At 26.5% G+C, this 26,488-nt stretch overlaps 1 protein-coding gene across 1 annotated transcript in view; it reads right to left on the bottom strand.

Moving 5' to 3' along the window:
- Positions 1 to 26,488, bottom strand: part of LOC107447462 (mucin-3B) — a gene marked incomplete in the record, with an annotated part of 147,174 nt that overhangs the window by 35,852 nt on the left and 84,834 nt on the right. Inside the window, 3 exon segments of the mRNA XM_071179820.1 lie at positions 57 to 298; positions 2,173 to 2,265; positions 5,454 to 5,558. Coding sequence (XP_071035921.1) covers positions 57 to 298; positions 2,173 to 2,265; positions 5,454 to 5,558 — 440 coding nt within the window.

Below are 26,488 nucleotides of genomic sequence, written 5' to 3' on the forward strand. Positions count from 1 at the left end.
AAGGAGAAAAAAAGTAAAATATAAAACGGAGTAAAAATAGCTTTTAAAAAATTTACCGTTCCAGAATGTAGGGATCCAAAACGATGAATATGTGCAGTTGCTTCCATTCCTGATACGTTCTCCCCTGTAGCAGTTGGACTTATGGCCGATGTTGACTGTAGCAATTCGGTATAAGTTCCGTCAATGTAAGTTCGATACAGTTGCGTCGTATGATACGTTGTTTGATCCCCATTTACTTCAGTTCCTATGAAAGCAGATATGATGCCTGAAGGATAAACAATCGGATCATTTCTTAGTCCTGAAATAAAAGTAGAAATTAAATAACTTGAATAAATTTTTGTTAGTTTGCTAGCAGTAAATTTTTATCAATAGTCAAAGGAAATAATAAATTTCTCATTCTAAATTAGTTTCTGAAATTTACATTACAAGTACTGGGTGTTATACAATCATTGCTTTTAATTTAATATATATTTTAGAATTCTTTTTAAAATTGAGGTAAAAAAGTATAAACAAAGGTCATTATCAGACAGAATTTCATCTAAGTATGTCAGCCTTTATTTTCGTAAATTTTTGAAATTTTTTTTCCCTGAACTGCACTGGTTGAAGTATAAAAAAAAATTTCAATAATTAAAACAAAAAAAAAAATGAATAAAAATCTTAGTGTTAAGACTTAATTCAAGCTCTCCATCGTATTTTTAAAACATCTTAATTTGTTTTATTTTATACGTTTAATATTGGTATTTTAAAGCTAAGCCATCAGGGAGGAGGAAAAATTCTAATAATTCTTAAAAAAATTAAATCTATCCCTAAAGTGTTCGTAGGTACATGTCATTACCATGACGTGTGTACCTTATAATTGCTATTATAACTATATAATTGCTATTATTAAGTCGGTGCTATTATAATTATCACAATGGTAAAAATACGACAACCCATCCTTTAACTACGACTAATTTAGTTTAAGTAAAAGCAATTATGTTTTGCAATTATTGTTAAGAAACTTTTGTCAGAGTATTTATAATTTTTTCATTGCCAAGTTCACGAATAAGAAAGTAAATAATTAATTAATTTAAAACTGTTCAATATCTCATGAGACATCTGAGACTATATTTGGAGTCCTAAATAGGCCTAAAATTAAAAAGTTCTTTACCATTTCCGTCATTAACAAAGTGTTTTGAAAACATGCTATTGATGGCTAAGTATTTAAATCAGTTTCTGCCATTTTAATTTGCATAAACTAACGTCCTCTATAGTCCCCTAAATGCGAAACGTCTTCAAGAGTCGCAAAATTATCGCATTGAAAAAAGTCAAAATAAATAAATAAGACAAATAAAAAGTTTCATAGCTATAATTAAGACAAAAATTACTGTTGGTACCTTTTTTCTGATAGCAGAAATAAATAATTTCAGAATAATATATTTTATAATCGTCGTTGAACAGTCGATTCAATTTTTGGGTTCACCACTACTAATGTTCAACTCCGTAGCCTTGAAATTTTGAACCCAGTCCAGAAGACAAGGGAACTCCTGTATCAAGTATAGGGAGAAATTTGCCTTCATGGAGGACTTTTTTGATGGAACTAACCCGCTTTTGTGTTACATAGAGGAAGACCACGAGAACCTCCCACGGTTAGCCTGACGGTAAAGGGACTTTAACCCATGATCCGTCTACTACTGAGGATATTTCTCGTCAGCACTGTGGTCTGTGAAAGTCGGATGCGGAATTCGTATCTATCAGCAATCACTGGGATTCGAACCCGGTATATCTCAATGGAAGACGAACGCTCTATGCCTGAGCTATAGCGGTTCCCAAATAATATATTATATAGAACAATAAATTACTTATTTTAAGCTGCTTTATTAATATCCACCATAACCATAATGTATAACCATAAAGTAAATTTTAATTACTTTATGGTTAACCCAGTAAACAAATAGTTTTTTTTCTTCTCATTTCCACTTTAAATTAGTGATTTGTTAGATTTCCATTGCAAAATATTTTCAATGCGCTCTAATATATTAAAATTTAAGATTTCTACTATGCATATATTTTTACTACAGACATTGTTCCAGGAAATATATATTAAGGGTAACAATTACAAAACATCTGGAATGTAGACCTAATACGCCTTTAAGTTAATAAAAATGGAAGTATACGAAAGGTTAAACTTACCAATACCTCTCCTTCTTCTTTTCTTAACTTCGATCGAAAACGGATCGTCGTCACCGTAGGTTTCTGGGCACAAAAAATTGAACCCATTCTCACCTAAAGAGAGAAATATATTTTACTTGACAATACATTCACGAGTTCACTAGTGAATATTACGTAAAAAAATAAGTTTTAAATTATTTGCTATTTAATTAATTATAAGATCATATAAGGCTGTTAGAGACATATTATACAGAACATACCGAATAAAAAAGAACGATTTAAAAACAATTAAAAAAAGAGGCTTGTTTCTTTTTTTTTTTTTTTTAGAAAAAAAAAGGAAATTTACTGTCACCAATTTGCAAAATTAGTAAGAAAGATCACCAACAGATAGCGCTGCTAGTTGAGACAAGCTGTAAGACAATGTTTTTAAAATAACCTCCATTTTCAACAACTTGAATCAATCTGAGAACAAAATAACTAGATACGTGTTAAAAATTACTTGAAATGGAATCGTCTGAGATTCAACAGAAAACATTATTTTATATTTTCTCAGTCGAATATATTTTCAACTCAATGAGTGAACAAAGTTTGCAAATTTTGAAATTTTATTAGAAGAAGAATTTCTTGATTTTTAAACACAGCACCCTAAACTATATTTTCTTCTGTTTTTCTAACGTTTTTTTTTCAAATCAAGAATCATTTAAAAACATCCAGATTTCAAAAAAATTTAAAATAAAAATGCTAGTTTCCTCAACATACATCTGCAAATTCCCTTCTATTTGTGATTCTTATATTATAGGTTTTAACCATTACCATCTAAATATATATTTTTTCAAATATTAAGATTTTCAAATTTAAAATGCACAGATAGTTCAAAAACCATAAACAAAAAACTATCTATTTCAAGTTTATGGGAGAAATTTGGTTTCCCAATAATTTAATATTATTTTAAATTCTTAATGCATGTTTCTATATCACTGGAAAAGGCTTTGAAACATAACGATTAAAAACAACACGTAAAAAACAAATATATAACATAAAAAACGAGAGTAGGCAAGAAAATATAATAAATTGAAATCCTAGGTTAACATTTTTAGTGAATTATCATGTTGTAATTATGCGTATTTTTAAATAAAAGATTATAATCCAACTATATTAATAACATTTAAACTGAGTTTTCAGTAAAACGAATGAAAATTAAAACAGTTATGGAGTACTCTACTATTAAATTTCCATTAAAGTAAGTCTTATATTATAGATTAAAGCATGTTTAATTTATTTTATTAACTCTATTAAAGTTTGTTCAAACATGCAAAGCAATAAATATTTGGTTTCATTTATTAAAAGTTATGTTTTTAAAAATATTGAATTATACAATGATTAAAAGAGCAGGTATTTCTTAAGAGTAAGATCTCCTCCTTTAATATTTTTAGATTGTTTGTAATTTTTTAAAATAAGTATAGTAAGAAATTGAAATAATAGCAGCGAAAAGTATTGCACAATGGGTTCAATCTATGTTTGTTAATGAAAGCATTGGATTATTTCTGATGCAAACGATATTCATATTTAATATACAAAATGTGATTATTCATTAAGTATTTCATTAACTAATTCACTAATTCATTTATTAATATCATGTAACTTCTATTTAGTATTTATTGCTGTATTTCAGTATTTGTACCCATCATAATTTATTACAGTTATAAATTATGGTTATAAATTAGAAGGTTAGTATTCAGATATTCTATAGCATTAGTTGATATTAATTTAGCTGTACAGAATTAGATTAGCTACCGACAAGTGAAAGCGCTGTCATATATTTTCGCTGAGAGTAATTTTAATTTGGATCTGCCTACCGTGGCAGTAAAAATAAAATTTATTTGATTATTATTTTAATTTGTATCAGAGTATTAGATTTATATCTTTACGTTTCAATTTTGTTATTATGGCAATTGATATTAAATTTGACTAATTTTTGTTTATAAATGTTAATTTGATACATGTTATAATCAAACTTTAATCGCAACCAATGATATGAAGTAATAAATTTTAATAGATAACTAATTTCTAAATGTATGTATGTAACACCTTTAGTTGTTTATGGAATGCTGAATTAACTCTTTTTGAAAAATCTGATAAGCTAATGATCTCGGCATTTTCACAAAGTCTAAATATTTAATATAACAATTCAAAACGTTAACTTTAATCACTTTTTTATTTTTAATGAAAAGTGTAATAACACTTGCTTCGATAAGTCTGTTTCTGCGAAATGAATAAATGAAATAAGAAAAAAGCACGCAAGTGTTTAATATGCAGATTTAATGAGTTAAATAATTAGTTTAATGATAAAAACGTTTAGCGTTATTCTTTCTCTTATGATGCAGAAATTTAAAATTTATTTGGATTCAAATTAGTTTATTAATTTATCAATTAAAATTAATAACGTGTTAGTAATTTTATTTGAGTAACTTTATAAATGCTTTTAATTTCGTTGCATAAAAAAATATTGTCTTTATCCATATGCGGTTTGTTATTCATAGCATTTGTTTTCTGAACCATAAAATAAGAAATACGCTAGTGCACTTTATTTAAAAAGCCACATACATACATTTAAAATTGTTCTGATGTGCAACGTCAAAAGCCTACCCAACATCACTAATATACGTAAACTGATGACTCTCAAATCAAATTCCTCTTGCAATTTTATATTTCTACTCCACAGATAACTTTTAATTACAATAATGTGACTGCAAGTGTACGAAGTTGGTTTAACAGACATCAATCTGACTTCCAACACCTTTCATTTCCACCAAAAAATTCTGGATCCTAATAAAATATTTTTTAAAACAAGTTGGAAAAACACATCCGACAGCTTCCATCAAATTTATAGAATCTCCAAGCCTTTGGTATTTCCCAGATATGAATATACTTCAGAAGAAAAAAAGCACTCCAGTGGAATCGATGCTCTTACAAACACGGGCTGTTAATTGTGCAAAGCAAAAGCCAAAAAAGTTGGTTCCTAATTCATTTATCAGTGTGTGTATAATTTTTTCCGTACGAACCTAAGAAAAGCTTCACAATATATGCAAGAAGCATGTAAAGTTTATTTTGAACAATGTTACTTTTGATTCTGAGTTTGAATTTGCTTACTTCTTATTTAAAAACTGTTTTACGGTTGTTAACACCTCTAAAAGAAAATGATGAATATTTTCGATTTCACTAATTACTATTAAATATTTAAGACAATTTTCATGCAAGTTATCAGTAGTTCAGTATAAGATTGATTAAATCTCGAATTTTACCTTCGTCAGAACCGTCCTGGCAATCTCTTATGCCGTCTCCAACTTTATTCTTTTTAATGCACTTGGGAATACCACACATACATCTATGCATGTTGTCCGGACATTCTGAAATATAATTTATATAAGCATGCGTGAAACATTCAGTATAATAATATAAACTAAATAAAAAGCTATGTCAATGCTAGATGAATCATATATGACTAAGGTAAGATTAAGAATATTAAATCAAGTTTGATTATCCAAGTTTCTGAGAGGAAGTGAAGGGCTTTAATCCTATCTTCCTTTGTAGATATCTGTCCTATCTTGAAAATATTTGAGTTAATTTATATTAATTTGTAATAATTAATATTTACATTTATTTGAAGAAAAAAAACTAACTTTACCAAGTCAGTGATGCTAAAACAGACTATATAAATTTATAAAAATATGTTTTAACTTTTAGTTTGCTTCACTATATGCATTGATATGGCTATAATTATCATTTTAAGATTCAGTAGATACACTTAAGCATAGTTTCTGACCTGACTAAATAATATTTACATAAGTATCATGAATCTTTTTTTATCTATGCTGATAATATTTATTCATATTTAATTACAAATTAAGGAGGTTTAATTATTTAAAATGCAAATCCTTATCTAAATGAATAAATGGAATATGGGACACTACCATTGAATGCTAAAAGGTTGTTATATAAATATATTTAAAAAGTTATTTCTTTTAAATAATTAATTTCAATTGAACTAAGCCTTTTGAAAACTGGACCTGTATGAAAAATTCAAGTGAGATAAGAATTGTAAAATACATGAATAATTATTTTTATATTTTAAGTCATGCAAAGAAAAAATATAAAATTGTAAATAATGAGAAGAAACTTCAGGAATTTTATGGGTTTCAGAGAATAAGTTTTAAGTAATTGCAAAGACTGATGTTGATGAATTAATTTGGGTTATGTCCTATTTAAATATAATAAATAACTCTCAAACACCAAGAGCTTAGATGATGAGAAAAGAAAAATTAAAATCATTTGTAATCAGTTTTTTTCACACTTAACTCAAGGAAAACGTCATTTTGACAGGTTAATGTAAAAGATTCACAGGTTGTGATGGATCACGTGAGGTCAAATGTAACAAGTTATAATTTAAAGCTTGATGCTTGTTTTAATATTTTTTATTTATTTTCAGAACATATTTTGCTGTTCTGAGTACATTAATTTCATTTCAACTTTACATTTAAAATGCTTCTTTTTTTATTTTCCTTTAATCATCGAAACTTTCATATGACGCATTAGAGAACGAGACATTTTCCGGAATAAACACGAGGAAGAAATTGCTTTGCATAATGATTAATCCTTTTATCCACATATACATGAGAATTTCCCTTGTGTTTTATCATAATGATTACATTTATTATTTAATTAAGCGCAATTAATCATTGTAATATTCATATGATTTGCAGTATTAGAAAGATGGTATATAGAGACAGATATGTTACGGAAATGTATTTGCATTATTTATTTAAATGTCTATTAAAATGATTAATTTGGCTAATAAAACTAATTAGTAAGTTAAGTAATTATAATGGTATTTGTAATAAATAGAATTGGATTTTATTTAAATCTTCCTTGATGAATAATGAAGCTCACTTTGAATCATGTCTCTAATCATCTATCCCGTAATATTTGGTTCTATATGAAAACTTCGGTCTGACTATAGCACAATTACATTATGAATAATAAATGAGCACAGCGTAAATATTGTATTTTTTTGTCTTTACAGAAAGTATATATATATATATATACATTTATATAATTATATATATATACATTTATATAATTCACACTATATAAATTGAGAAAAATGCTGCTTTAATACATTCGAAATCGCAAAATTAGAACTTAGATGAAAATCATATAATATATAGTTATTAACATTATAACGTATTGCACTCTTTATAATCTAATTCTAATGCAATTGATATCCAGTTTTTAAAATTGATTTTTTTAATGAAGTTGCAACGATTTAAATTAAATTGCTGATATTGATTTTAAATTTAAAATACTTTGTGTAGTATAATACTATGAAAAATAAATACTCAATTTTAATATACTTTGTGAAGCGAACTAGTCTGAAAATTAATCATTATATATGTATTTTCAATATTTTCGAAATTACTACATATGTGTATTAATTTTGAAGATAATAAGAGTTTGTCCTTTCGACGAATCAATAACTCTTCGGTGATAAAGTTCAAAAATGTATTTGAATAGTTGATTGTGAAATGCATTACAGGTCATGGATGATTGGCAGCCTGCATGAAAGTGAAAGTGGAGTAGGGCTTTAAGATGACAAGGTAGTTATATCTCTGTAATCAGAATAGATTTAAAGTCATGCGGAATAAGAGTATTAAGTTACGGAATTAATAGAAATATGTTTGATAATTCATTGCCGATATTAATTTCGTTTCCTGATTTAATTTAACCCTAATTCAATTAATCTGAGAAAATAACTGAATTTCAAGAAATTTAATATTATCTATTGCTCGAAATATGCATAAATTATAAATGTCTAACGTAGATTTCATCATAAAGGGAATTAATTAATATAAGAGTTTTGTTGCGATTTGAAATTAATTTTGTTTTATATTTTTCGCTTGTCTGTTTTATCTATTAACCCTTTGACGCAGATGAGACACCAGTGACCTTTTTATATATTTTTATGACTCTCTAATTACAAGGTAAAATATATTTTGGTATTTTTTAATTGTTAAAACAAAGTTAAATAGTTAATAAAAAATATTTGTTACATTATCGGAACTATATTTGTGCTAAAATATAAAAAAACCACAAAAGTTGTAGTTTTCTTTCATTCATATTAAAAAATGTCTCAATAATTGATTTTGTAAATCAAAAATATTTCAATGATGAATAACTGTTTCTCTTTAAATAACTACAATAAGTGTAAATTTGAAAAATTACTTGGAAGAGAGCCACTTTTGCAAGATTTTACCTTTAACGCAAAAATAGACACCGGTGTTTCGATAATATATTTTATTACCATTGCTTTTATTAAAATGTTAAGTATAATATTTTTTAGTTATTTTGACCTAAATTAATACCAAATGAAGAAAAAAAAGTAAAAAAAATATGTTTAATGAAAATTTTGGGTCACAGGGTTAAAAATTATTTTCTGTGTGTTTAATTTTACAACTTCTGAGTCTTTTCTGTTAATGTCGGAAATGAAAAAAAATTTATAGCGAAAATCTTATTTATAGAGCTCATTGTAAATTATTTAAAATAATTCTGCGACAAAAGCAGTTAAGTTAATTTTTTAACTAAGTTTTTTGGTAGGAATTGTGGCCTTTTAAACTAAGGCAGTTAAAATCATTGTTAAATTTGGGAGTTGGATAAGATTATTTGATTTTTCAGATGTGCTGAAAATAATTCTTGATCAAATTACGGCAAAAAGCACCGGTACTCAAGTTACCAGTACTTTTCTACCGTAAAATCGATTTTTTCCAGAACATATGTTATGGAATAAAAATTCTGATGCTCCGCAATTTTTACAGTTATAATTACCGTGAAAAATCTCTCAAATTAAAAAAATATTACTATAAAAATTACGGTATATTTTACGGTAAAAATGAATTTTACGGATAATGTACCTAAAGTGCTGCAACTTAAGTGCGATTTTAAAAGCAGGAACAGACTAGTGTTCATAAGATTTTAATCAGATTTATCGAATGTAATTTATTGAATGTATATCTGATTGCAAAAGACACCTGTTTCAGAAATTTGAATTTTTTAAAAATAAATTCGTTTTATAGTCTAAAAACAAAATTGATAATTTGGACACTTGTTAAGGTTCCTAGGACTAAACTTATATAGCCAGCGCATGGTAAAATTTTTATGAAGAGAGTAGAGGTTATTTATTGTTATATTGCGATTAGTTAAAAGTAAATATTGAGAATTCGTTGCGTGTTTAGGGTTGGTGACTTAATAAATAAATACAATTTTTAGTGATTTATAAAATACACAAATAATTCATGATACTACTCATGTAAAAAGTTAAAGTTATAACGTAAAAAAATAATTTAAATTAAAGAAATTGTGATATTACATTTAGTAAAATGTATGGTCAAAACTACCAGAATATGGTAAAATATACCGCGTTTCCAGCTCAATGGGAATTCCAAAAAACATATTAATTTTTAATGAAGCGCTTTAGTAAAATGAACCATTAAATATTGATTTATAATAATTGTTAAGATTTGGTAATTGTCGAAGAAATTTGTAATTTTATTATGATACCTTAGAATATGGTATAAAAACATTTTTTCAATTAAATTTACTCTGTAGTTTTGTATTTTAAGGGTTTAGTATAATATGAACTATAATTTTGAAAATCGGTGTTTCCGGTAACTTTCCATTTTTTTAACCATAAATATGTTTACCATACAGTACAATATTTTTACCATATTTTTTTTCATAATGTTGCTTCTTTTGAAAACAGTAATTCCAATAGTATGCATTATTATAGTAGTATTGTATATAGTATTGTAGAGAAACAAAATTTTTCTACAAACTGCAAAGCTGTTTTTTAATATTTTTGGAATCAAATTACTGTTAACTTGGATTATTTTGCCAACTGAAAAAATTTTGGGTATTTAAAAATATCTTTGTCAGCTTGACGTCTTTCCGAACCGGGGAGAAAAGATTCTCCTAATTGACACTCTTTCATTATTTAATTTTGGATACTTGTAAGGGTGTAAAGATTTTAAAGCACTAGTGAAATTGCTCTGTCTGACTCAGTTGGCACGGTTTTCTATGAACATTGAGAAAAACGCAAATACGGCAGCGTAATTACAAAACTAATTAAGTATCTGTTTTTTGTGCCATTATTTGTGCTCTATCAATATTGTTGAGCTTTATCCATATGCAGTAGAAAATGGGAGAAATCCGTTTCAAGAAGTTAATAAAAAAGTAGACATCTAGATTCTAATCTTAAATTCATTATTGTGAAAGCATAGCATTTTTAATAACTTAAAACATCGAAGAAAATATGTTTTTTTCTTCACTCACGTATAGATGATTCGTGTCAATAATAGTTTTGAGTCAATTTTTACGCCCACCCAAAATGTAGATCTATCTGCCTACGAACTCCATCCTATTTTTATTTAAACTGTGAACAGTCTGAATCATCTTGATGCTATGTTCTCATGGTTGAGCACACCACTTTTGCTTTTTTACCATTTTCACCTTGCTTTTTTTTTTCAAATAAAGTATAAGAGGCTTTCGTCTATCGGAAGTGAATCGTTTATCGGAAAGCTGTCAGAATTTATAAAAGCTTCTCAATCAATCAAAAGAGTTTCCACAAATAAACTCCCGCCCCTCATTTTCCCTCAAATGCAAACGAGATGTTGCCAAAAGTGGCCCATTTTCGTTTTCGGCACTTGCACTGTGCAACTTCCTGGCCCGGTATTTGAGTATCAAACTGCCCTTCGGCTGACCACCGGTCTAAAAGAAGAAGGAAATAGGAATTGCTAACGCATATTAAAATATAGGTTAACGAATTTGTCGTCAAAAGGCGGATACGCTTTGGTATCCTTTTTTCTAGATGTAATTACCACCTCTGCCCACAAAGTATATTTGCTAGGTGGGAAGAAAAGAAAATTCTTAGAGGATTCCAATTACTTTCGTTAGATACCAAGATGGATACTTTTTGTCTTTTTTTAATCGTATCGAGATTTTAAGGAAGTTTATTTCAAATTAATGGTCAAGTGAACATATTTTTTTATTGAATTGCTAATTTGTAGGAAGAAGTCTGGATTTTGAGAAAGTAAATACAAATACGTTCTTCGTCACGTGACATTTCTTTCTTTCTATTTTTTTAAATCTTTTTATTCCATATAAATGTTTAATTCATGAACCTATTTTCCTTTTTCAATTTAGAATTATTATTTATTCAGTCATGAACGATATGTTTAATGGTATGTTGTGTACAGTGAGCACTGTTAGAAATTTCTTGGTAAAAATTGTTAGATGACAATTTATTTAATTGTTATTTTACCATATTCAAACAAAATTGTCAAATAACCAAAAATAAGATAGTGATCAAATTATTCATCATCATCAGCATTGGCACGACAGCCCTTTGCAAGCCTGGGCCTTCCTCAGAAGCTTTTCCCATTCTGCCCTTCTCCCAGCAATTGTTTTTCAGTTGATCAAACTATTAACTGTGAAAAAAACAGTATATTAACTGCTTTCAACTAATACAGTTAAACAACCAGAATTTTATCTCACCACAAAGGCCACCTAATGAATCCGCTCTGCTCCTTGCAACTACGTAAGTATTATAGCTGAGTAGGCTAATCTGTCAGTCTCACGATCGACAGAACGGGGGTTCGAGTCCCAGCGTTGACACCACAAAAAGACTAGCACTTATGTCTAGTTAAATTTACGATATTGAAACCATGGTTAAAGTGGTTAAAAAAACCGTATAGTTTTGTATTCATGGTTTTATGGCCATATTAGTTGTAAATGATTTCAAAATTTAAAGGTAAAATATGTTTTTTGCTGTGAACTTTAAGGTTAAAAAGATAGACAGACTGCTGCTGGTTAGTTTACTGCAATTTCAGAATGAAAATTCTAACAATGAGCTGGATGATATGCCTATAGTAGTTATTTGTTAGGGTGCTGAATGTTTATTGTTATGGTTAAAGTGCGTATCGTTTTATACGCGATTAACTCAGGTTCGAACCGTGGTATTAGTTTATACATGTATATTTTATGTTAGTTAGTTATATCAATTTATATTTTATGTTAGTTAGTTATATTAATTTATATTTTATGTTAGTTAGTACATGTTGTTTCCTGTTTTCACAGGACATTATGTTGAAAAACTGTCCACAGTGTCATACAAGTCAAGACTTTGTTTTCAATGTTCACTTGGGAGTTTTTATATTTTATTCTTCTCATTCAAAGCAAATGCAGATAAGTTCACTCAAAAAGTTCTCTATGATGAGTTCTTTCTGACATATGATATAAAAATTCTTTTATGTCATGAGTCAGTTTCAACATGGCAAAGTCATGGAAGAGAAAATAAGAAGTCCACCAGAGTCTTTGAATAAATTGAATGAAGACTATAAGGATTTGTTAAATTAGTAACCAACGAAAATAAACTAAACGAATTTGTAAAATTTTTTAATCAAAGTATTCGTAGCTAATATTTATTGTGATATAATTTTAAAGCAACAAACCTGATTGAAATCTTTTTGGAAACCTAAACAAAAATTAATTTAATTCTTATTGCTTTTTATTGAAATATTTAAATTTCGCAGTTTTACTCTCTTTTACTGTGCCGAAATAACGAAAGAATGCGTGCTTATGATGGGACATTATGATGGGACATGCGTGATTATGATGGGACAATTTGGGTAATTATAGCGAATCACGAATGAATTACTAATACTAATTATATCCTTATTTTATTAATTTTTTGAATCAAAACATTCATAACTAACAATTGAAAATATCTCTCGCAGTTTTGTTTTCCTCTGACTCTAAATTTATTTGCTAGAGAAGTCTTAAATTATGCAAGGTAAATAAAATACAGAAAAAAAATTGATTTATGTTTTCTGTAAACATTTCAATACTTTCTTTATCTTAAAATAAGAATACTTTATTATTCTTAAAAAAACAAATTTAACTCTAAGCGTTTATTTTTCCATTCAAATATTAACCTACTAACCAAGATAAATAAAACCTTTTTGATAATTTAAACTATTTCCGGTCTCGCTAACAGCAAAATAAAATGCATTTATTTCATCTCAAACATTCTGATCACAAAATGTGACAAATTTATTTCTGTCAATAAACAACACGTTCGACATCACATTTTAATTGCGGTAACTCTTCATTTTAAGAATGCGAAAACACTTCCCCTTCCTTAATAAAGTACATTAAATAATTTATTCCGTTTCCTTTTAACTATCTCAGTTGTCTTAATAAGCATTATCTTTCATTAATACTAACTTAAATAATGATCTTACCGAACGAGTTTTAGCGAATCGATGTATTCGTTTATATCGATGATAAAATTTAAGAAAGTGGTCTTTTGTTTTCATCATAACAAGTTTATTAAGGGATGTGTATGTAAAATAAATATAAATATATATGAATACTGAGTTTATGTCGTTTACCGTTTTTAAAATCGTGCATAGCGTTAGTTTTTTTAATTAATTTTATTGTCTGTGTCACACAGACATCAACTTAGTAGATCTCGTTAGCATGGATTTAAGTTTTTTTTAAGCAGAGAATGTATTCAATTAAATCTTTATTAGTTTTTACCATTTAATACCGATTTCACGCCCTAATTAAGATCCATTCACAGTGATTGTTATATATTTCCTTGTGGTTAAGGCGGCGATTGGGTTTCCTTTTTTTTCTCATTTGAAACTACTATTGCATTTGGTTAATTCTCATTAAAAATTCATACGATTTATTCTGATTTGGGTGGCAAATGAGTGAATTTTAGAAAGTTTAAAAGATCAAAATGAAAATAAGAGCTATAATTTTAAAGTTTACAATGTTGAAGGATACCTGAAAATAGATAAAAAGTAATTGAATTTATTACTCCAACAAATAATATTTAGTTTTTTTGGTAACGCACTACTTACCTTAATCTTTATACGTTTCAAAATATTTTAGTCTTATGGTTTTGTTTGGTGCATAGTGACTTTTACTCTGTTCGATTTATGATGCTTTCATAGCAAGCATGCGTATATTGTGAAATTATGTCTTCAAAATATTTATACAAAGATTACGATTGTTCAAAATATTTTTACTCTGCTGGAGTTATGATGCATTCATAGCAAGCATGCGTATACTGTGAAATTATATCTTTAAAATATTTATACAAGGACTAAGATTGCTCAAAATATTTTTGCTTTGTTAGAGTTATGATGCTTTCATAGCAAGCATGCATATATTGTGAAATTATGTCTTTAAAATGTTTATACAAAGACTACGATTGTTCAAAATAATTTTACTCTGTTAGAGTTATGATACATTTATTACAAGCATTCGTATATTGTCAAATTATGTCTTTAAAATGTTTATACAAAGACTACGATTGTTCAAAATATAATAAAAAAATACCTTACGCATTTTTTTTGTTTATTCTTTTTAAAGCTACTCTCTTAAAATGAACGAGTGAAAATAACTCAACTTGAGTGCGATTTAACTCTTTCACCTAGAAAAAACCGGCCTTCTCATCTGGAGTTAAAATCACTCAAGTAAAAGAGTTATATGGAAATAGCTCAATTTGAGTGAAAAAAATTTCACTCTAACTTGAGTTATTTTCACTCCAGTTTGAGTGATTTTCAGTATCACCTGAGTGAATCGTTTTCACTCAAACTTGAGTGATTTTAACTCGTGTTTGAGCGATTTTCAGTATTTCAGTTTGTAAATTGCAGTCAAAAGTTTTACTGTTAATATTCGAAATTTTTGTATTTAGTGGTGCCATCTATCGTAAGCGATAAAAAATACTATAGTTTTCGTTTCAAAAAAATTCCTTTTGATAGAGAAGGCCTGAGATAGGAATTTTTTTTATCTTAACGTTTGTTGAATTTAAATATCGAATTAGATAATATAGTACTAGTGAAAGTTTTCGCTGTGAGCATAATGACACTGGCTGGGATTCGAACTGGGATTCGCCTGTCGTGAGATTGACCGATTAACCATCTCGGCTACAGTCCTGTGTCAAGACGGCTACAAAGAACTAATTAGTTTCATGAGCTGGATCTCGTTGGCGAGTATAAAGTTTTTATTTGTTAAATCAAATAAGGTGAAAACACAGTTAAAAAAAATTTTCAGAGTTAACAGTTTGAATAGCAGCATTTTGTGGTTATCCAATTATTTTGATTGTATACGGTAAAACAACAATTAAATGAATTATTACTTAAGAGGTTTTTTTTTTGAAAAATTCCTAACCACTGTAGATTTGAGTTTTTTTTTTTTTTCCCCTAAGTTACGTCATTTTTCTTTGAAGTTTAATTTTTAAAAGTAAGGAGCTCTAAACGAATTTTTAAAGTAAGCAGTTTTATAAATATTATGCTCATTTAGGTTCAATTGAAAATACTATGAGTCATTTTTTTTCGAACAAATTTATTCGTTTAATTTATAAAGCTTTATTTTCAAGCAATAAAAAAGGTATATTGTTTTAAATTGCCTAAATTTTTTTAAGACAAATTTCTGAAACTAAGTGAAATTAATAAATTTTTGAAGAGGACGTTAAAAGCTAAAAAATCTGGATTAAATACCCTTTTTCAAACTCAATTTTGCAAACTCTTTTGATATAAATTTGTTTAAAATCCAAACTATATATTTGTTTTGATTAGAAAAAAATAAGTATAATTTTTGTTCTGCAATAATCCTAGCTTAGTATGAATTCGAATAAAAAAATTAACTAATTAACATTAACTACTTGACTTTACTTTAATATTGTTTTTACCATAAACTTTGCTCAAACATAGTTTTCTTAAGTCAAAAAGAAATAAATAATAAAAATTAATGAAAACGACATTTTTAATAAAATTACTAAAATACAGAAATATTTAAATACCTAATTTTAGGCATATTTTAAACTAATTAAATTGTATCGCTTCTGAATTATAAATAATTACAATTAAATCAAGTATGTATTTTATGAATTTTAACTATTATGAATATAGATAGTGTACGTTATTTCCGTTATCAATATATATGTTTAGAATTTTTACCTAATTGTAAGAAATTAATATATAATCAAAAAGAAAAAACATTATAAAAATTTAATATACCAGCCAGGAAAGCAAGATTGAAGACATCAAACTCTTTCAATTTTACAACAATGCAAAGTAACTGCAGTTTTTCTGCAGATTCATCAGAAAGTATACTTCTGAAACAATGACTGCATAATTACTTCAAATTTACTGCAGAATGACCACGGATTTAAAGTTTCAGTTTTTTCTAAATTTATGATTTTAAAGTGACCTCACTTAAACTACAGTAATTTTGTAGACAATAGCTAAAATTTTTTCGAAATAAATTACTGAGAAATTACTTCGCATTAGCTGCAAAATAACTGCAGTGTTTTTACAGTTAAGATTGCACTACAGAAAATTTGCAGTTAACTCTAGAAAAACTACGAAATTACTTCAGTTCTGTAGAATAACTACAGTTTATTTTCAGCTGGGATATAGGTATATAAATTCAAATTGAACTATATCTCATAATAAATATTACTTTTAATTTTGCTCCTATTTTTTTACTATTAATCTATAACTATTGTAAAATTCTAATTTATTTGCATTTTCAAATACTTTAATTAGCATTGTACTTTTAATTAAATATTAATTCTGCATTTTCAATTTTGCCTCGAAAATTGAATTTGAAGAAAAGTGGTAAGAACTTTTATGCTAGCAACAAAGGAAAAATAGTTTGTATAATGTGATAAATACTTTATGAAATAAGAAGATAGTATTAATTCTGAATTCCAATTAAATAAAAGCTAAAAACAGGATAAAAACAGAAAAATTCAAAATGCTGCTTAATTTTTTTAAATATAATATTTTCCACTTTTTCTTTGAATGATATATTTATAATAAAATACATTGAACATCTGAAGATTCTGATTTGAATGAATGGATATTGCAGATGTGAACTTTCATAAATTAAAGACAGTCAACTTTATTAATCGAAAGCAATTTAAATAACAGCAATTATAGACTGTATGAACAATAATTTCGTAAATATCTTTTATAAAAGAAGTATAGAATGATATGAAATTAATTATCCAGAAATGTTTTGTACCAAAATTATACATCAAAAAAACTAAAACATGGATATAAATTTATTATATTAAAATAAAATGTTAAAACTTTAATATGAAATCTGAAAAAATTCTAAAACTCTTATCAGATATAATATATTCCCACATGCTTTGACAAAGATTCTGGCAGGGAATCATATTTTTGTAATATTTCATAATCATCCACATTTAACACTTTCAATTTTAATAAATTTTTTTGACAAATAATTTAAAAGAATAGTATATTTTATTAAAAAACGCTGAAAAACAGATAATTTAAATGGAGTGTGTATACAACACATTCAAAATAAAAACAACAAAGTATATCTACTTACTAAAAAGTAAAACAGCGTCTTCTTCAGAAATACCGCTGTGAACTAAAAGTTGTTTTAATTCTTCTTAATTCAAAATATTAAATGACATATTCTCCAGAAAAAAAATTAAACGTAAAATAAAAACGAAGACATAGTCTATTTAGATCACAGAACATAACAGTTTTATTTAGATTTATTATCGTTTGCTTTTTAAAATAAAACGATCGAAATTCCAGCTTATATCTCGCACACAATTAAATAACAAATAACAGTCAAGTTTGAGCTAAAAGCACTCGAATATTGCTTAATAAATACCACTCAAGTTTGAGTTAATGCTAAACAAGAATTTCGCTCAAATAAGAATGTATTTCACTCAAGTTGAGTTAAAAAAATTTAACTCTTTTTTGAGTAGGGGAAATAACTCTTTCATTTTAAGAGAGTAAGTAAATTTAGAAACGTACACAGATTATATTAATTTTTAACTCAAAGAATACGAAATACTACCTAATAAAGGCGGGAATATTTAAATTGCAACTATGGAATTAATAAAAACTTAATGCAAGTTCAGTTGAATTTGTCAATGCATTCTTATAATATTGGATCTGTTAAAAAATAGCTTTCGTTCGACCAACTGAATACCGAACTTTCGACCAACATCGTAATTTTGACAGAGTATTTTTTATTGTATTATTCATTATATACTACAATATAATGGGGTAAAAAATTATTAAATACTGTATTTGATTATTTATAATTTTTTAATAGTTAAAATAAAGTATGTTTCGATATTAAGCTTGTATTGTTCTGTGAAATTCAATATTATGTTATCTATATAATTATCTTTTAAAAGTTATAGGAAAATAATATAAGAGTATGCAAGAAAACTACTCATCAAATAACAACGAACATGATATTAACTGGTATCAAATCAGAAAATCATACCGCATATTTAAGTTTAAGGAAGTCTTTAAGGTTGTAAATAAAAGTTTAAGTTTTAAAAAAGAAACATATTTGAATAGAATATTTAAAGTACTAGTTCAAAACTTTTAATGACGCATAATAGTTGCTTAAAAAGTATACTTAATTTTATCTTCTTAGCACTGATTTCACTTAAAATTATTCAAAATGGATTCTATTTACATTAATAGCTATGTTTAAAGTGTCACTTTAACAATGCTTTTTATTGTTAATATGTTGCTAATACGTTTATTATTTTTCATAGCTATCTCTTATTTAGCAAATTGTAATGCAATGAAAATCTTATTTTAGCATAATTTTCCGAATCCCAAAATGTTCTACGAAACATTTTAAAAAAAGATTTAGAAAATAATACGAGATATTATGTTTTCAAATAAAACAGTGATAACCTTCTAAATTGCTTTTAAACTTCCAATAAATGCTTGCATCGAATATCATTATAAATAGAACAAAAGATACATCTACTGTAAGTGTTTTATTTATTTGAGATTATTCCCACAAAAAGAGCTTATTCTAATTTTATTTCAGAAGAAAGATATCATGCTAACTAACTACATGTTCTACTCCTCACCCTCAAGGGATCAAATACACCTGTTTCCTCTCAATGACGATTGATACCAAGTACAGAAAAAAAATTGAATTTTTATTGCTTTTCTCTTTCTTGAAAAAAGTTCTCCCTCACCCCTGGGTACAAGTTCATCGACATTTAGAATATCAGAATTCAGGTTACTCCACATAGAAACTTCTCGATTTAATGAGAGTCAATTTAACATTCGAACAAAAAAGTAGATCGTCGGTAGTCAGACACGAAAAAAGGCGTTATCAGATCATCAGATTGATTATAAACGTAGAAAAATGTGATATTTGTTCGTAGATAGTGTTGCAGAAGGTATAAGAAAGAAATATGCACAAGAAAAATGTACAAAGGATTTATTCTAGATTGTAACAGTTCTTGAGGAGGTTTTTATGCATTTTTAATAAACATGTATGCTTTTACATGCAATGTATACACATTTTTGATTGATTGAAAACCATAATTTTTAACACCTTAGAACAAATTAATCTGGTAAATCTAAGCTTTTTAAGAAAGCAGAAGAGGCTAGTCATGACAACTATTAAAGTATTTTTTTTTACACTTCAACATTAAATTAGTTTTCACAATACACTTTTGGTGCATAAATTTATATTTAAGCACATAAAGCATTTTTTTAAAGCTGGAAATAGTATTAGCATTTAATTCTTAAAGTAACCATGTGTTTAAAACTAGCCTATTGTTGTTTTTGTTTTGAACTACGCATTCATTTATAATATTTAAATCTGATAGTTAATTTTGTAGAAAAATTTTTAATTGTGTTAAAGAGGACATTTTTGAAAATTTTCTTATTTTCCACTTAAATATGCTGAAAACTCTATTTTAACTTTAATAAATGAAAATAATTATTAGTTGGTTTCTTAAATGATCACTATAAATCTAATTGAAATTTTAATGTGTCTAAACTGGTCAATCTTTGTCTCTCATCAAGTTTTCATTGAAAATTTATATTATTGTAGTGATTTTTTTAAAAATGATTATAATTTCAAAGTAGGTACAAAATTATTCCACAAAATTTTACAATAGAATATTTGTAAGATTGGAATCAATGTAAATGAAAAATGATGTCTGAAACGCTTTTAAAATAAATAAATAGATAATAGAAAACGCATAATTTCATCGGAATCAACTGGAATGGTTACATTAGTAAATAAAAATAAGGAACAAAATAATGTATGCATAACAACGATAAATAAAATAGTTTAAGTTATTACATCGTTTAGAAGTCTTTCAAAAAATAGAAAAATATTTTGTACATTTACTGATAAACTTTATTTAGTTAATGCTTGAAATATTAAAAAATACAAGAAAATTTCCAAAAAAAAAAAAAATATTAGTTTAGTTTTTTTATTAACATATATAAATTTAAATTTTATTTTGCTCAAAGAAATTTTTAATGAATAATAATAACAATATATTGTTAAACACAGGACTTTGAATAAATTTTTTAAGAATTATTCAAATATTTCGAATGGAGCAGAGAGAGTCAAATAGAGCAAAGAGTTTTACTTTGAAAATAAATCTTATAATAAGTTGCCTTGAAATTAATAACAGTTATGAGTTGCGACAAAAACAATTTATAAAATTTTTATAACTTAAGAAACACTTTAAAATTGTTAAATAAGATATTAAAATTGAATTAAATACTGTTACATTGAATCATATTAATATTTTCTTCGAGAACTACTTTCTACTTCAAATCAATATGTAACTTCCAATACCAATTATAACTTCTTTGTATTCTAAAACAGTATCAATTTAGTTGGACGAAAACTCAGCTTAAAATAGCATCTTATTTAATTCGTAAATCTTTTTCGTAAATTACATGTTAACATTGTAAAAAATAAGGATGAAATGCTTACACAAGTAATTTTTATCTTCTTGCACGATAATATGTTTGTAAACGTAAGCATATCATTAAGGTCACTATGTTTTTATCAGGTTGATGTTTTAGTTTTTTAGTACACGTTATTTACTCGATTTGTTTTTAGCACTATGAAATCTAATAAATAAAACTTGATTTAAATAATGATTATAAATTATCAATAGTTTAACTTACAACAAAATAAGCCAAAAAAATTATTATGCTGAATAGAAATAATCCTGAATAATTTGAATTAAAAACTGATTACACTAAAAATAGAGTGTTAAGTATAATTCCAGTTGTAGTGATGATCACCGCAAAGAAAGAATGTTTTGAGGGGAGTCGAAACTTGTGGCAGTCAAATTGATGCCAAGGAAATCCACACCGACGTCGATGACGGTCTTAAATAACTGTTCAAGCAGAAAGTGACCATAGTTATTATAAAAAAAACATCTTCCAATAGATTGTAATGACTATATTTTCAAAATACTTATGGGGATTACTCAATTGATCGTTTACACCGATTTATTTCAAGTATTATTATTCAATGAGTGTTTGGGTATTACTAATTTAATAATTTTTTTAAAGATACGAAACAAGAGGATGTTTACTATCTAGATTTTTCTCTCGTACATACTAAATATAGAGAGAATTTTTTTTTATTTGATAAAACAGTTGATCTTTTTTGAAATGAACTCTATTGAATAGTTGAAAAGTACACTGTACAATTTCTGGATCAAATTAAGGTAAAAGGCAGCGCACTTTTGGTGCATCATCAATTTTTACCGTAAAACAATGTACAGTAATTTTTAGAGTAATATTTATTTAATTAGAATAAGTCAATGATTTAACAGTAATTATTGCTGCAAAAGTTTCGGTACCGTTAAAAGTGTATTTAACAGTAAAAAGTACCAGCACCTTGAGAGCTATTACTTTTTACCGTAATTTGATTCGCAATTGTTAAGTGTATGTCCGAATCTGAAATCAATAAGCCTTTTTTGTATCCAAGTTTGAGATTTAATACGTCAAATTAAAGTCTGTATATTATAAAGAAAAATATAAAGTCAAAATTTATGTTGAAAAGATCAAATAAAATATATGTTTGAGATGATTCGTTTACGGATTAAGAGGTACAATACTCCATAGATTTTTCTCTGTTGCATTTTTCTTTCATTTGCTTTTATACATCAAAGATGATTTAGTTTCAGAGCAATTATCATAAATTCTATAATATTTTGCTCATGTTCTCTAGCCCTCTCAATCAGATGAAACAATTTCAACCAATGAACCCGAGTCCTGTTTGGACTCGTGTTGATGCTGTTTCACTTCTACTGCAAAGATATGTTTATAAGTTGTATTTTAAATTTAAAATTATTTTTTAATTTGGAATTTTTTAATTTATAAATGTAACAAGTTACCAAAAAATATAAACTAATTACAAAAAGATGCCTTTTTTATGTAAATAGAAATTTTTTTTAACTGTAATGGAAGACCGTTAATTTAATAAGCACCAAAAAGTAGCAACTGCTTACTTTTTAATTGCCCATTAACTGTTCTTTCTAATGATATTAGTTTTGGAATCCAAGAAATTAATCCCTCTGCACTCCCTTTTGTAATTTTCTTTTTTACTACTATTTTTATCATGTTTTGTTTGCTTAATGTAATCATTAAAAATGTAATTAAAATTTAGGTGATTGAAATTGCTAAACTCCATTCGTAATCTTATAAATAGAAAACTAATTTAAATAACGAATTTGAACTGCCAACATACATTGTAGAACATACAATATTGTTGAGCATTGAAGAACATTATAGAACATACTAACTAATTCTTTCATTGATTTCTTTTTCATTACTACTCTTGAAGCATAAAGAAAGTACTAATAACAGTTTAGATAACAAGCATTGTACTTTCAAAATATGCATTATTTTACACATTAAAACTATTTCAAAGGTGAATTATCAAAAATAATTTCAGAATGCATAATAAACTTATTAAATTGTAAGGAAGTATAAAAAGTGGTTATTTTATCGAAGGTTCAAGTATAATTTTATAATTTTATCTGTAAATGTATAATTATGTATGTATATAAAGTATATATGTATATAAAATATGTATGTATATGAAATATGTATGTATATAAAATATGTATAAATGCATAAATTTATTTTTCTGAAGTATAATTTCTTCTTTCATAAGTGAAAATACTTGTTAAAATATATTCGTATTAATTCAAACATAGAAAAAAGCCCTTTTCAAAGCTTTTTTCTTCCAATTTAATCTTAAAAAATACATAATTACATTATAAAAATACATCATTTATTAGGTTTTGAAAGAACAAGAAAAGCTTAAAGTAAAAAAATATAAATATCGAAAATTAAAAAAGTTAACATACAAACTAAAAAAATTTTAAAAAATCACTTAAAATGAATTCTCTTGAAAAATTTCGTTACTAATTCAATTTCATAATGTTTTATTCAAAGGCTTAACGTCTTTAAACACAATTTTTTTTTCATTGCTACAAAACCTATTTTTATGCATTCAAAACAACCTTCTTATTCTTTGACGCCATCTGGATTTCAAACTAAATACATATTTTCCTTGCATTGGAACGTAAGTTATGAAGAAATAGTGTGCTAATGACCATAAAATACTACAGGGTAACAAATTAGTTCCTGCATTGAGGAGAAAATGTGTACAATGGCCAAAAAAAAACTCTGAAATGATTTAAAGAAAATTATCAGTAAATATGATCATTTCTATGCACTTCCCTGTATAGGTATTCACCCTGAACCAAAAAAGTACTCTTATTTGCTTCAGTGTATTTCTTCATATAATGGAGTAAAATGTAGTAAGTGATTACTCTTTTAGAAAAAAAGTGAAAGTGGCAAAAAGAAATTCTAAAAGTGTGAAAAGAACAATAGAATGGACACGGCTCGTTAATTTTTCGAGTTAAGAAAAGGAAGATCACCTTCCCTTCCATGAAATGAAATACGATCACGCCAAACTCCAATTGGCGCTTTTGATCCTATACTTAACTACGAAGTAGGTCACTTTAATAATCTATTTAGCGTCGTTCAGGGATATTTATATGACATTTTTTTGAACAGATACAAATAAGATATTGATAATTTCTCTTATTAACGAAAGTAAACTTTGATGCGATTAATATACAATTTAGTGGGATACTTGCTTATTTTATTTCCTCAATTACCATTTTGAGAAGTATAGCTTATTTATTTACATTTTTCTTTCAAAAATTAATAATTCATGAAGCATAAAATATTGAATCATAATATCCATATTCCAATAAAATGAAAATTTCTTTAAGGAAGCTAAGTATCATTTTCAAGAATAGTGTATGATTTCAAGAAGGGTGATAATTTCAAGTAAAGTGTATCAAGAACAGTGTATAACATGTCCATGAGTAATGAGCTTTTTTCCTACAATTACTGAAACAATATATTATAATGGATATTTTTGGACCCAAAATTATTTTTTTAATGAAATTATCATTATGTCTACATCTTTTAAAATCCATCATATTAACTAATAGGAAATTTAATATCTTAATACCCACAAACATTTTATACCTTTTATGATTCAGTGATAAAGATTTAGACCGAAAATAAAATAAAGATGAAGTAATTACTTTTACAAATGGATTAATTCATACTTTATAATGAATTAATTCATATTATTTTCTAAATATTTTTTTTCCTTTTACTTTAATAAAGACTTTCATTTCAATATGGTTGCTTTTAATTTTCTTAATTTTGTTCATTTCTTTCTTTATTTAAAGTTATTATGAAGGCCAATTATCAAAATAGGCTTTAAGAAAAATATTGATAACTTTATAGATAAAAACTTCACATATTTCAATCAGAAAATTCGTGTATTTAGTTTGTTAATTTTATTAATTAAAATGAACCCCTAAATTTCACTATTACACTCATGAATTCTACAGGAAAAGTACGCATGCTGACAATGCTATTTTGCTGTTACTAAAATTTTATACTTAAATAAATAAAATATAAATTTTTTAAACACATTTATAACAAAATCATATATTTAAATTAAAATAAAAATTCACTTAAATCACTTTAAATAAAATATATACTTATGTGATTTGTTTCCTATTTGCAAATTTCTTAATTTTAAATACATTAAATTAAACTGATTAATATTTTTTAAATGCACAAACATATGGGAGACATTAAAATTTTTCTTAATTTGTGTGTTACACTAAATCAAGTGGGATGCAATTTAGAACGCGAGAAATAAACTGACACATAATCCATGACCATGGTGGTTTGTGAGAAAGTTAGCATAAATTTACCATCATGTACAAATTTATGTTATAAACACGATAATTCTATTAAAATGTTTCAACAGCACAGATCCATCTAAAGCATCCATCTAAAGTAATTTAACTCCAGCTAAGTTGGCATAAAATCTAATGTTGGAATATTTCTTTTATTGTAGGTTATTCTAAGAATCGCCAAATTCATTAAATTCGAATTCCTGTGGGGTAGTAGCATCTAAAGGTTAAAGCATCCCACGCATCTTCGAATTTAAATGGCATGTTTTGGTCGTTAATCTCTCATTTGTAAAGATTTGGATGTGTCTCATTCCAGTTGATGCGCGGTTCGTTCACCCTGCCTACATACCCAATAACCTTAATTTTATAACTTAAAGTTATATTACTTTTGACAACTGCCTCTGAATATTTTGTATTACGGAATAAATTTTGTTAAATGTTTGAAGTCAGACTAATGTTTATTTAAGGATATAGGACGCATTTTGGAATTTCTTTTTAAGATGCATTATTTTGATTTTTTTTATCCCATGGTATCATTAAGTATGCGTTAAATATTCACTTATATTCTGTGAGATGCATAAAAGTGTTAAAATCAATTTTCTTAATTTTTGGAACAACAGAAAATAAGAAATAATGTCATTCACCAAAACAAGAAATGCGTTTCGCCATAATAAAGAAATGCGTTTCGTCAAAGTAAAGAAATACAACATTGACACATGTATGACATTATAGATGACATTATGATTATGGTATATTGTGCAGCTAACATATAATTGTATAGCAGTATATGATATGACATTATTAATATGGAAGAGCCATTTATTTATCAGGTATAGAAAAATTTATTTGTGTAAACTATCCTGCATGTTTTGAAAGATTAATCAACTGTGAAAATAATTAAACAATTTCAAAATTGTACATAATTTATAGTTCAGATAATTATATATACCTTATATGTGTACATTCTCGATTGACGTTTCTTTCCTTTGGAAGAAAAAAAGTTTAATGATAAGGTAATTCTAATTATTACTTTTAAATAGCATCTGAAACAAATTTTTTTGGGCTGAAAACCGTAAATAAACCGATTTATATATGTAGCAAATATTAGATGGGTAA

The sequence above is a fragment of the Parasteatoda tepidariorum genome, chromosome 4 (genome assembly GCF_043381705.1).
Source record: "Parasteatoda tepidariorum isolate YZ-2023 chromosome 4, CAS_Ptep_4.0, whole genome shotgun sequence".
Classification (NCBI taxonomy): Eukaryota; Metazoa; Arthropoda; class Arachnida; order Araneae; family Theridiidae; genus Parasteatoda; species Parasteatoda tepidariorum.